Source organism: Anolis sagrei, chromosome 6 (assembly GCF_037176765.1).
Source record: "Anolis sagrei isolate rAnoSag1 chromosome 6, rAnoSag1.mat, whole genome shotgun sequence".
Taxonomy (NCBI): domain Eukaryota; kingdom Metazoa; phylum Chordata; class Lepidosauria; order Squamata; family Dactyloidae; genus Anolis; species Anolis sagrei.
Genome location: NC_090026.1, coordinates 112,394,966 through 112,409,150, shown reverse-complemented (window position 1 = coordinate 112,409,150; position 14,185 = coordinate 112,394,966). Strand labels below are relative to the sequence as shown.

Sequence of the window (14,185 nt, the reverse complement as noted above, 5' to 3'; positions counted from 1 at the left end):
AAATAGGCTGCTTTCAATGAAGGGAAAATTTACTTAATATTTAAATGTAATATTAGCATGATGTTTGGTGGCAGAAGCTTAAAATATAATTTTAGAATTAATTTTGGAAGTAGTAAGAAAGGAAATGTATGAATTTGGAAGTATTTTGAAAGGTTTATAATCTAAATGTCCTGAAAGAAGTGTGCCCCTAGTCTCTTCATAGCCCTGTATACAGGGATATTTCAGTGATTATGAAAATGCTCAGCAAAGCATACCTTTGTTTGTTTTTTTGTTGGTTTGGTTATTTGTTTTTAACAGCCGATTAGATGCAGGGTGTATAGAACTGATAAGTAAACAAAAAATGGGATCAAATAGATATGTATCTTAAAAAATGAAATGATTGCGGTCATTGAGTTCATTTTAAAGGTTACAGATAGTTCACCATTCCATAACTGGAATGTAGTAGATATAGCAGGCCCAACTCTGACCTTGTTTGGGGAATCAAGAACATGACAGAGGCTGGCAGAATCCCCTATTTTGTTCCTTTTCAGAGACACTTCTGCTTTTATTGGTTTTCCCGACTAGAGTTGTTGAGAGCAGGTTATGGCTAGTAATATCAGACCATGTTTTGTGTTCCTTTTCAAGTTGAGATTTGTAGGCGGTATTAATCACATTTTGGCTACTGTAACACAATATGCTTACAGACTGTTCCTGACTTTTAAAGGCTGATCAAGGAATCTTAAAGACTGCCTTCTGTTATCTACTGACCTGAGTACTGAGTTTTCTCCCTAAGGCATTCTTAGAGTTCTACTAACACATTTTAAGTACGTGGAAACAGAGGAGAGATCTTATATAGTCATCAGGTTCTCTTAATTCCTCCCTAAATAAGCTCACTTAGTGATCACTGGATCATTTTTAAACATTGCATGTGAGGCTGTCTCAAATTTTTCAGCTGAACTGATACAAGTCATCATGGACATTTAGTGATGGTGTTTGATGCCCAGGTCTGAAAGAGGCAGATAAGACCTGATCTGATTGATGAATCGGTTATTAGTAGGCAAAAATTGATTGGCAGATGAGCACACTGCCAAAGAACAACTATGAGTATTTTTGTTCTTCTGTTGTGGTTTCTGCATCAGACCTCCCAGGTAGAGAAAGCACTTTTTCTCTTTCCAGCCATTTTGCAAGACAAAGACTTCCAGGCAAGCAGAGGAAACTCTTTTGAGCTTGACCAGAATCTCAAGATTCAAGTTGATTTCTCCAAACCCCCTTTCCAAGCAGACAAAGGAAATCACTCTCTTCCAAAGAGAGTGGCAAGATTCAGGTTTCCTCATCTCCCTTCTAAACAGGCAAAGGAAACACCTTTATTCCATCTGTTCAGTTGCTTTTTCCTACTCCCCCAACCTAGGAAGGTAAAAAACACAACAATCAGAACTCTGTATCTAACTCCAGGCAGTCAGTTTCTCAACCCACCCTTGTTCTCTTGGCTCTTCCTCCCTGTTTTGCCTCACTCAGGCATGGTGGGAGAGCTATGTTTGTGGGTGAGACTTTGATTTATTCTGAAGATACATATGTTTGAAATGTTATAAATTAAGGCAGTGCAAATTGAAACTTGCCAGTGGGTGTGGTTCTATGGTTTTAAGCATCAAGGACCAAAAGGCAGGATTCTAATCACAACTGAAGAAGAAAATTCCCTTCCCTGTTTTTGCTTCAAGCTGTTCAAAAATTCCTCTGAAGGGTGACCTAGCTCTCTATATTCAATTGTGAAAAGTGCATGACATGATAGAATGGTTATATTTGAATTGCCTCCTCTTCCGGTGGTTTTTTTTTTTTTATCTCGCTCTTCAGCCAGCAGAATGCCACTTTTGGATACTGTCCTCCAGATGTTGTTATATTACAGTTCCCAGCACAATCAGCCCAGTCATCACCTCAGTAGTGAGGTGATGACTGTTGGGAGCTGTAATACAGCAGCATCTGATCGACTGCATGCACTTTGTTTATGTCTTCTTTAAAGCATGGGTGGACAATTGTGAGCTCTACAGTAGCGTGGAACCTCCCAAGTCTTATCATTCCTCTGGCTAGGACTTAGATGGCACTTGCATGTCAGCAGCAATTAAAAATCCATGGGTCGTCTCCCCTGCTTTACTGCATAGTTGAAAAATTGTAAAGAGAACTTGTGCATTTTCTGCATTGACTTTCTGTAGACAAAAATATCATAAGACATCATCCTGGCTTGAGATTGTGCTATTCCTTTTATCTCAGGAGATTTCTCCCTTAACCACAGTTGAACTTTATTACAGATTTGGTAATGGCGTGTTTATGGCTCAAAGGAATTGAATTTTCATAGGGTTTTTTAACTAGAATGTAAAATTATGCTTTTACCTTATTTGTCTTATTGGGGCTGGGGATGTAGACTTTTTTAAGGTGACAAATTGCTAATTTCATATACGTCAGAGTTTATTTATTTACTTCATTTATATACCACTTTTCTCACCCAAAGGGGGACTCAAAGCGGTTTCCAACATATCACGGCAATATTAAATGCCTTACAAAACATGAAAACCTAACATAAAACAACAGTAATATAAAACTATCAATTAAATAATAAAATTTAAACTACATTTAAACATTAAAACAAAGGATTAAAACATATTAATATAAACATTAAAATCACATGATCCAAAAGCATGGTTCAGGCCTTTATGACTGTATTTTATTTTATGTAAATCTGTCTTTGTTATATTGTACGCTGCTCTAGGAGAAAAGCAGGATAGAAGTAAATAAAATAATACTACTGACACTTCAATTAATGATATTTGAGAGGCTCTGTGGAGTAGAAGGCAACAATGGAAGAGAATGTATTCAACAGTAGAATACCGTGGCTTACTGTATTTTTGCCATTCTTTCTAAAATACCTCTCTAGAAAGACTTATGGTAATATTTGTTCTCAGTTTTGGCTTACCATTCCTAAACACTTAGCCGCATTTTCTTAATAAGAATGCTGATAATCTCACCAGTGAAGAGTGGGAATCTCTATAACCTCTTGGTGATCTCTTTCAAATTTATTTCACCTAGCTAAAATAATATTCTTATGAAATTTGCCCTATACTGATTTGTGTGTAGAGTGTCATTTAGCTTCCAGTGTTCCTCATAACTTTCTTTTCAATTGCAGGAACATCATCTTCAGCGGGCCATTTCAGCACAGCAGGTTTATGGAGAGAAGAGGGATAATATGGTTATACCAGTCCCAGAAGCTGAAAGTAATATTGCTTATTATGAATCCATATACCCTGGAGAATTTAAGATGCCAAAGCAGCTTATTCACATACAGCGTGAGTGTATTTTTATAAAAATAATGCAATGTGTGGGATCTTGGTTGGGTTTGTTGGGGGGGGGGGATGCTGTTTTCATTTCAGAAGAGTTGTTTCGAAATAACAAGAAAATAATTGGCTTATTGTAACAAATGTTTGCACTTATAATTGCATGAGTTCATTAAATACAAACAGCAGTTCATAAAATAATGGCCCAAATGCAGAGTCACTCTAGCTTTACAACACCAGAATGATCTCACTTTCTTTCCCCATTTCTGCCTCCAGTAATTCTCAGAAATCAGTTCTAGAGGAATTTTCAATATTCTAGAGGAGGTTTTTGGAGTCTATGAAGAATAATTGTGATGGGGGTGTCTCTTCCTAGTTCTGCTGACAGAAGCACTTCCATCAGCAGAAGTCCTCTGTGGGATTGTAGCCATTGATCCATCAACTGTCATTATTTCTATTGTTCTTTTGTATTGTTTTTTATTGTCTTTTGAACTGCTTTGACATCTCCTTTATGTAAAGTAGCACATACATTTGTTAGGTAATACCTTAGATTGTGGAAACTAATATGTCAAGAAAGGAAGTGGTCTCAAAACCTTTAATTTGCAATGTTCTCTGATAAAATCCGGCAAGAATCAAACCAACAAAGTATCAGTTGTCCATATAGCGCTGTTGTTTCATTCAGACATCTCTGCTACAATTCTGGTTAGTTTGTGTGTGTGAGGAGTGACTTGAGAAACTGCAAGTCGCTTCTGGTGTGGCAGAATTGGCCATCTGCAAGGAGGTTGCCCAGGGGAGCTGGAGTTGACAGAGGGAGCTCCCCTGTATTTGAACCGTTGACCTCTTGGTCAGCAGTCCTGCCAGCACAAGAATTTAACCCAGGGCCTCTTCTGATTAGGTCATTGGGTAGTAAAATTTAATTTCTAAAATTGCTTAGCCAGAATTCTATTGATGCGTCACACTAATGTAATGGTGTGCTATACTAACTATCATACTCAGCTGAAGCAGGCAGGAGAATGCAGATTATACTGTGGTGTTTGTAGCAGTAGTAGCAACAAAAGCAATTAGTTTATAGTAGTTCCAGTTCCAAGTAGCCTATTTTCAATGAAGCTTAATTCTTGCTACCAAATGTCATCTGCGAGAAGTGGTAATTGATTCAAGGCGCTGGAAGTCTCCAAACTACACTTTCCAGAATGCTTCAGGTTTTAGAAATAGACCAGAATCATGGGTGCCACTGTTAAATGTTTAGTCTTTCCTTCTTTATTTCTGCACCATTTGTTTTTTTGCACATTGCCATTGTCTTTGATTCCACTAGTGTATTTCTTCTAAGAAAGAAACCCAAAAGACTTATACTCTGTGAATTCATTAATGTGGTTGCCAAGCAAACTTATTTCACATCGCAGAATTCTCATGTCTGGTCACAGAAAAAAAGCACTGGGGATGTATTCTGCATAAATATTTTTTCCTTACAATCTTTAATGTGGTTGTGATTCCATTTAAAATGTGACCTTTTATTTACATTTGAATTTGGGTGTGACTGCTGTTCAAGTTTTAAATTACTTGTCAGAAGTCTCCGATGATTTGAATTGTAATTAGTGGGAGAGGGAGATTAATATGAATTCACACAGAACTAAAGCAAGGGAGAGACAGGTAGTTTTGAGAAATACAACTGGCCCTTCATTCTGCATCCACAAATTCAGCCATCTATGGCTTGGACCCCTCCCCCCCCCCAGGTCCAAAATACAAGCCTTGATTTTGATTTTGCCATTTTATATAAGGGACAATATTCTACTATGTCATTGCATCTAAGGCAGTGGTTCCCAACCAGTAGTCTAGTAATGGTGAGGCCGCAAATCATATTTTAGTTCTTGAGGACCACTGGTGTGAAACCAATGATATAAGGGGACCTGAGCATCCAAGGATTTTGGTATCAGCAGTGTGTGGTGCTACTTTGTCCTCTTAATAATATCTAAGAAATTTATTTTGGCACATGTGTGCTTGTATCTGTGTAAGATTAATTTTAACAGTTACTGAAAAGAAGAGTATATGCTGACATTTTTCACAGTGAAACAGGCTGGAAATTCAAACCCTTTACATTGAGGCAGCTGCTGTTGCTGCTGTTCAACTGATTTGCTATTCCACTGATCTTTTTTAAATTAGTTACAATTTTTTAAGCTTGACAGAGTTTTCATAGTACAAAAGCAAGCCATGTAGTCTACTTTAAACCAGCAGTATTGAGATTTCAGCCCTTTTCCTTTGCTGTTAAGTTAGGAATACCATATAATAGGTATAAGTGATGGGATTGAGCTTCTTAAATATTCTTAGGTTGGAATCTTGTATTTTCTAACTCTGTTTTGTTTTTTAAAATACTTTTTAAAATATAATTTCCCTAGGCCTATTATTAAAAATAGACCTAGCTAATATTATGCCCCATATTATACCATACCATAAACTTGATATTAATATTGAAATATAGTAATTAATAGCAAATAAACACAAACTTAACTTAAAGTTATATTTTAACTAAATTTATTTTATTTTATTTTTGTTTTAAACATTTTTCCAATTGCTTGTGAGTTTTGGTTGCCTCCTGAGTTCTAGTTAACTGAGAACCTATTGTATATTGATAATGTGCTGCTCTGTACATATAGATTCCCAGGACTCAGTGTAACAATATGCTTTATAAAAACTGTTTTGAGGCAAGGGAGAAAAGAAAGGAGAGGATAAAGAATTATTAGAAAAGCCCATTGAGAGATACGAAATAGAATAAACTATTAAAAAATTAAAGATCGGAAAGGCTCCAGGTTTGGACGGACTAGGTCCGGAATTTTATAAAACCTTTAAAGAAATGCTGATCCCTAAACTATTGGAGGTATATAATGGAATATTATGTGGGGAGGAAATACCGGATTCATGGAGGAAATCCCTGATAATACTGATACCGAAACCAGATAAGGATTTGACAGATACAGGTTCATATAGACCTATATCATTAATAAATCAAGATGTAAAAATATTATCAGCAATAATGGCCAACAGAATGAATAATTGTATGTATAAATATATAAAGAAAGACCAGTGTGGTTTCGTGAAAGGGAGACAAATGCCAAATTTAATAGGGAGGGTAATAAATACAGTTTGGGCAACTCAACATGGGAAAACAAAAGTAGGGATACTGGCCCTGGATATATTTAAGACGTTTGATTGTGTGGAATGGAGGACACTAAAAATAATTATGAGTAAGTTTGGAATGGGGGGGGAAATGATTGATAGAACAATTTTATTCAAACAATACACCGATCGTAACAATAAACGATGGGGTGACAGGAGATATAAAGGTCATGAGGGGAACAAGACAAGGTTGCCCTTTGTCACCAATATTGTTCGCCACAGTGATAGAATTACTTGCAAATGTAATAAGGAAAGATACAAAATTAGAAGGGGTTGGAAAAACAAAACAAAAAATTAGTTTATTTGCTGACGACACATTATTGACAATTAAAAATATGTGTGGCAATATGGATAGAATAAAGTCACATTTAGAATTATTTGGCAAAATAACAGGTTTACAAATTAATTGGAAAAAATCAGAAATGATGTTACTTAATTACACAAAAAAGGAAGATTTTATGAAACAGATTAATATGGGAATAAAGATTAAGAATGAAATAAAATACTTGGGAATAATTATAACTAAGGAGTTACAGGAAATGGAAGAGGCAAATGTAACAAGATAAAGGAAAGCAACTCAAAAACAATTACGAGAATATGAAAATATAAAACTCATGGTTTTGAAGGATAGCGCTAGTTAAAATGAAAATTCTCCCAAAGATAAATTTTATATTTAGAATGGTACCACTGCAAATATCAGAGGAGGAATTAAACAAATGGCAACAATTAATTAATAAATATTGCAATGGCGATAAGAAAAACAGGTTAAATAAAAAGTTTTGGTATAAGTCACAAAAGGATGGAGGTCTAGCACTTCCCAGTATTAAAAAATACTATGAAGCAAATAGGATGAGACTAGTTATAGAAGGGATAATAAATAGGGAGGATATGGAACGGTTGGAGGAAGACTCAGAAGAAGTAGAGGACAAAATTTGGAATATATTTGTTAAGGATATAAAAAGGAAAGAAATTAAGAGAATAAAAAACCCAATGCTGATAAATGTGATAGGAATTTGGAATAGATACAAGGAAATATTATTATCAGAAAGTTCAACACTAACACCAATAATAATGGATAAAAAATTCCCCCCAAAATTAAAAAACTTATTAGATAAAAAATTAAGAGAGAAGAATATAGATAAGATTGGAGATTGGATAAAAGCAAATATGAGGAAAGAAACTATATTGAGAGGATTTAGAGATGTTAAACCGTCATGATTCCATTGCTTACAACTATAGAGCAATGGTTCAAGAATTGGATAAAAAATAATGGGGAAGGAGGCAAACTTACGCAAGTTGAACAAATGATACGAAAAGAAAGAGCTACGGCAGGATACCACAAGCTGAAAGGAATAACTAGCAAATTATACAAGATAATAATTGACATTAAGGGGGAAAAGATAAAGGATGTAACATTAAGAGAGATATGGGAGGAAGACCTAGGAATTAGAATAAAAGAAGCGGATTGGGTACAATTATGGGATCAAAGATATTTAAAGATCTTATCGATACGTGTTAATGAAAATTATTACAAATTGGTTTGGAAATGGTATTTAACTCCAGTAAAGATTGCAAATATTAATAGGAATACTACAAAAAATTGTTGGAGAGGTTGCCAGGAGGTGGATACATATATACATATGTGGTGGCAATGTAAATATGTAAATGAATTTTGGGGGAAGGTATTTGGAGAGATAGAAGCTATAATAGATATGAAAATAGGGAAAAGTGCAAGTATTGCATTGTTGTCACTATATAATGTTAAGAAATTGAAAAAAACAGAAAGATGCAATAGATAACATGTTAACTGCAGCAAGAGTACTGATAGCGAAGAATTGGAAAGGTAAAATAAATATATCAATTGAAGAATGGTATAAAGAATTATGGAAAATAGCAATAAATGATAAATTGACATGTAGGTTAAGAGTCAAGAAAGGGGTATGGAAGGAAAATGATTTTGATAAAGTTTGGGGAAAATTTATTGATAAGAGCTTAAAAGAAGTAGACGGGAAATTACCTCCATAAGAAGAAATGGCATTTTGGAAAGAGAATGTAAATTGAAGTGGCTCAGAAGGTGGGGGGGGGGGGCACAGAGGTGGGAAAAAAGTATGTAAGATATATATACGCTTATGGTTGTAACGAATTGAGGATGGAATGTAAGAGAATCGAAGGTATTGATGTATTGATGTAGTCTAAGAAAACCAATAAAAAATATTTGGAAAAAAAACTGTTTTGGGGCAAGGGAGAAAAGAAAGGATCGTCGTTGCGTCAAAAAAAATCTTAATAATGTATATTGCATTTGCGTAGTGCTTCTCAGTCTGTTAGCACAGTTACATTGGTTTTCAGAATGCTAGCATGTTTTATCATGCCAAAATAAAACAGTTAATCTCTAAGGAAGTCTATAATGTTTTCTTTGTGAGGATTGTTGTTTTTGCTTTGACATTTCAGAATCGGGCTGTTGGCTTCTTATACAACTATTAACATAATCGTATTTATATTTACATTTTAAATATTTATATTTACATTTTAAATGTACTAAACGTACCAAGTTTGTATGAAATTGTGACTTTTATTTCCTGTGCTGGTCTATGACCAAAATAAATGATTTGATTTGATATTAACATAATAGTGTTGTCTTTTGGGACTTGTTTTCTCCCCACCCTCAAAATAAAGTTGTTGGAAGGTTTTTGTTGTTACCAGGACAGAAAAGTTGTAATTTCAAATTATAGTCTGAATATAGCCCCCTCCTCCCCCCCGCCCCCCCGCCAAATACACTCCACTTACTTATTTGCAGTATAAATGTAACAGAAGCACTTCAGCTATTCTTTCCTAATGCCTCCATCTTGACATAAATGCTAAGATTTGGGGGCAGGGACCAAACATTAAAGTGTCCTATTGCCACTCAGACTGAACATTGGGCAGTTAAATAGCCTTTTCTGCGAGGCTGGCTCAGTGATGAAAGCCCATGCTATTGATGTCCCCTTTCATGTGTTGATAATTTATCTTCAGTTACACTTAGCTGCTTAACTGGGTTTTAGAAATAGCCCACTTGTCTTACACAAGCATTCTCAGAATTCAGTGGAAATACAGTGTTTACGTTTGCAGTACTCATACTACATGCGTTTTTCTAGAGCTCCAAAAATTGACCATTTTAAATACTGCTTATTTAACATAGGGCCATGATAGTGTGTGTGTTAAACTGGGCCCTATAAAATGAGCAGTTGCTAAGCTGATTTGCTCCATAAGGCAGTTCTGGAACATGGCCATATGGCCCGAAAAACTTACACAACCCGCAGTTCAAATAGTTTGTTTTCTGCCATATTACTAACTCTTGGTAGGAAAAAAATTGGAAGACAACAAATACAAATGTACCTTCTTGTTCCCCCAGCTTTTAGTTTGGATGCTGAGCAACCAGATTATGACTTGGATTCAGAAGATGAGGCCTTTGTGAATAAGCTGAAGAAAAAAATTGATATTTCTCCTCTGCAATTTGAAGAAATGATAGATCGGTTGGAAAAGGGCAGTGGTCAGCAGGTACAACACCACTTCAAAAATACGATCCCTCCCCATCCCCGAAGAAATTAATATATGAAAATGACACATTTGTGTTTTGCTTTCAGCCAGTTAGCCTGCAGGAGGCCAAGCTACTGTTGAAAGAAGATGATGAATTGATTAGAGAAGTATATGAGTACTGGATCAAAAAGAGGAAAAACTGTCGAGGTCCCTCTCTTATCCCAGCAGTGAAACAGGAGAAACGTGATGGCTCCAGCACAAATGACCCTTACGTTGCATTTAGGAGGCGAACAGAAAAGATGCAGACTCGCAAGGTAAGTTTGTATTATTTATATGTAAAATCCTTGCACATTCAGGTTATTTGGAACAAACCATTGTAAAAATAAAAACAAAATAATGGATATGGACCTTGTTATGACCTGGCAATGCTAGGTTTGAATTTAACTTAAAGGTGTGTGCCTGCCTTGCTTATTTATGTATTTGTATGTTTTGCAGAATCGAAAGAATGATGAAGCTTCTTATGAAAAGATGCTCAAACTGCGTAGGGATTTGAGTCGTGCAGTCACCATTTTAGAGATGATAAAAAGGAGAGAAAAGAGCAAGAGGGAGCTGCTGCATTTAACACTGGAAATTATGGAAAAGAGGTAAAGAATGCTTCAATTTTGTGGAGTGTGGTTTTTAAAATGATAATGTTTCTGGTATAAGACAGCTTTTTGTATTCCTGTGAATCATGTATTGTGTTTTTAACACTGATATAAATGTGAAGTGCCTGTCTATTACTAATGTTGTTGTTACATAGAATATTCCTTTTGTATATACTAAATTTTAATGCATAATCCGTACCAGCTGGCTTCCTCAACAAGGAAAGTCACTTTATTTATACTCTGTTCCATCATTTTGTCTTAATATTAGTAAGATGGACTTAGAGTAGTGAATATACATCATTTGCTCTTCTCTGTAATACATTTACTATAATAATTCCTTTTGAACTTGGGTTCATAATGTTCTGTATGCATATTTGCTTCCCTGAGGTAAAAGGTGCACAACAAATATTAAGATCTTGGACATTCCAAAGTTGTGGCAACTAATTTTTTTCTTTTTAATTTACAGATACAATTTGGGTGATTATAATGGAGATATCATGTCTGAGGTAATGGCACAGCGACAGCCCACGAAGCCCACCTATGCCATCCCTGTTATTCCTGTTCCTAATAGCACTCAATTTAAACACCAAGAAAGTTTGGAACTCAAAGAATTTAAAGTAAATAAGGTGACTAACTCTTTTTTAAAATACATGTAGTACTTTATTGGATGTTGATATAGGAAAATGCCATTTGAAATTACATGTTCCTAGAAACACATCAATTCTCTTGTAATAGCCAGTGAAAGTGGTCTCTGTTGTATGGGTAATTGCATTTGCTATACTCAGTAGAAGGCAGTTGCTCTTAGGAATCACGAATTTTATTATTTATTATTTATTTATTGTGTTTATTATTATTTTAAAATTAGAACTGTAACATTGGAGTACAAAACTGTAAATACAAATAATTTGTTCACCATGATGTCGGCAGATCCCTGTCAGCCTCTAAATCTAGATCTGGTCAGAGAATTGGACTACAGAAGGAATAGGGCTTTCAGTTGATCAGGCATTTTGGAGCTTAAAATAAAACTGTTAACCTGTTTTCTCTTCCTACAGCAAGAGAAAGCTGATGCTATACGACCCAAAAGAAAATATGAGAAGAAACCTAAAATCGTACCTTCATCAGCAACTGCTGCTACTCAACAGACAACTCCTGCTGCACTGCCAGTCTTTAATGCTAAAGATATGAATCAATATGATTTTCCCAGCTCTGACGAGGAACCTCTCTCTCAAGTACGTCCACTTTATATTGATTGGTTTGGAAAAAGAAAAAAAATGGTTCTTATTCTTACGTAATCTCTTCCTGGATGTTTTAAAGGTCTTGTCGGGTTCTTCGGAAGCTGAGGAAGATAATGATCCTGATGGTCAATTTGCTTTCCGTAGGAAGGCAGGCTGTCAGTATTATGCCGTAAGTCTTTAGTTTCTAAAGAACTTTTGAAGTCTGGTTCATTCATTTGAGTAGTATTACTTAATTCTCAATGTTTGTGTTTTTTTTAGCCTCACTTAGACCAAACTGGTGACTGGCCATGGAGTAGTCCTAAAGGGGGAACGTCAGGGGATGAGCGTTATAGATACTGCTTAACAACCCTTACTGTGCCACAGAGGTGCATTGGGTTTTCACGTAGACGGGTTGGACGTGGTGGAAGGTAGGTCTCTTTATCTTACAATTAGCCAGTTACGTAATACTATAAAAACAAAAATTGAATATTGCATCAAACTGTTGTAATTTCATTTTGCTGTTTTTAAAACAATTACAAAGATGTCAACCAACCTTTTATTTTTTAATCACTACATGTGAAATTTGTGGTGCGCCCATACCTTTGTATATAGGAATGCAGGAATACTTTTTCATAAGAAAACAGGAGATTATCCTTTACTTAATCAGACTGTAAGTCCATCTTGCTAATACTGTTGATACTGCCAGGTAGGTAGCTAACATGGTTTAAGTCAGGAAGTTTTCCATACCTACCAGAAACCAATTACCTTACCGTATATTGCCCAAATCACTATTAAAACATTAACTGTGTCATGACTTTCATGCCTCCTTTAAGACAGTTTCAAAACATGTGTTCTGGAGTTTAGCAATAATTGTAGCTGCACAAGTAAGATGTAATAACAAAGAACACTAAAGGTTCCTGGAAATGAATGGAACCCTATGGTACATGCTTGGTCTATTAAATTGCAGGCATCTTGAACAATTAGTATAGTAAACAGTTACTGTTAAAGAAGATGGTGATTTGTACTCTGAAAATAGTCCCAACCATGAGTACTCTTAAGTTCGCAAAGAAAGTTCTTTCAATATGTATCATTCCCCTACCTTATTCTTTCTCATTTTCCCTCCTATCAGTTCTATGGTGCTTATAGCAGATGGTCAACTTCTTCTGAGTGCTATTTTTCTGATTCCTATTCTGTTTTCAAACCATCCAGTTTTTTCATTTCGTTCAAGAGATCAAACCATGGTTTGCTTCAAACCTAAATAAAAAGCAATGACTTATGATGTTCAGGGGTAGAAGAAGGAAGCATATAAATCTCAGGCATATATCTAAGACAGAATCTTCCTGTGATCTTTTAGAAAAGATATTTGATACCTCCTCACAGTTTCGGAAGTCATTTTCTGATGTGCAGTTTTACAATTATTCCTGGTAGATTTTCACATGCTTTTATAGGACACCTTAATAATAAAAATATTATCTAGAAACCAGGTTTTAATGATATGTAAGTAATGATACTACGATGGCAATACATTTTTCAGTAGCAAATTAACATTTCTGATAATTGGTTGTTTCAAATATGGCTCTTAATAATATGGACATATATGTGTACATTGGAGATACATTGTATTAATAATGGATTTTGAAAAGTTTTTGGCACAGAATTCTCAGTGTGTTTTTACTTTGTCTACTAGAAGGTGCTGTTGTATAGACTTTTTGTAATCATAAGTATGTTTTACTTAAATGCTATATAAATTAATTGCTGCCCCTTCCCTTTTTTTAAGGGTACAACTGGACCGAGCGTATTCGGAAAACAACAGTTTATTTTGCCAGCTGGATTCAGAAATGCTTTCCTCACAACTACACTCTTCAATCAATCAATCAGCCAATACCTCAGAAACAAATACCTCGGACAGAACTTGCTCTAAAGACCTCAGTCAGATACTAGTCAATATTAAATCATGTAGATGGCGGCATTTTAGGCCTCGGACACCACCCCTACATGACAGTGACAATGATGAACTTTCCTATAGGAAATTACACAGAAGTATAAATCGAACAGGCACAACACAACCTGGGACCCAGACATGCAGTACCTCTATACAAAGTAAAAGTAGCAGTGGTTCAGCACATTTTGGTATGTTGATTTTGATAAACTTAATTTTAAAAATATCTTTGATAAAGATAATTCAGCTTCTGTTTAATTCCTCATTTTTCTTGCATGTTTCTATTGTTGCATAAAACAATTGGTTTGCTAAAATCTAAACTTTAATAATAATATGTTAGTTCCATATTTGGTCAGGTTAGTGATGGTGAATTATTCTATTTCCTTTATTGAAACTATTGGTTTCATCAGT

At 35.3% G+C, this 14,185-nt stretch overlaps 1 protein-coding gene across 4 annotated transcripts in view; it reads left to right on the top strand.

Moving 5' to 3' along the window:
- EPC1 (enhancer of polycomb homolog 1) overlaps positions 1-14,185 on the top strand; it is an 81,181-nt gene that overhangs the window by 48,693 nt on the left and 18,303 nt on the right. For all 4 annotated transcript variants that reach the window (XM_060782504.2, XM_060782507.2, XM_060782503.2 and 1 more), the window contains 9 exons: positions 3,152-3,311; positions 9,853-9,998; positions 10,085-10,291; positions 10,473-10,621; positions 11,088-11,247; positions 11,674-11,850; positions 11,936-12,025; positions 12,115-12,263; positions 13,613-13,965. In XM_060782504.2, the coding sequence (XP_060638487.1) occupies positions 3,212-3,311; positions 9,853-9,998; positions 10,085-10,291; positions 10,473-10,621; positions 11,088-11,247; positions 11,674-11,850; positions 11,936-12,025; positions 12,115-12,263; positions 13,613-13,965 (1,531 nt within the window). In that variant the 5' untranslated portion in view covers positions 3,152-3,211. The remainder of the gene's footprint in view (positions 1-3,151; positions 3,312-9,852; positions 9,999-10,084; positions 10,292-10,472; positions 10,622-11,087; positions 11,248-11,673; positions 11,851-11,935; positions 12,026-12,114; positions 12,264-13,612; positions 13,966-14,185) is intronic.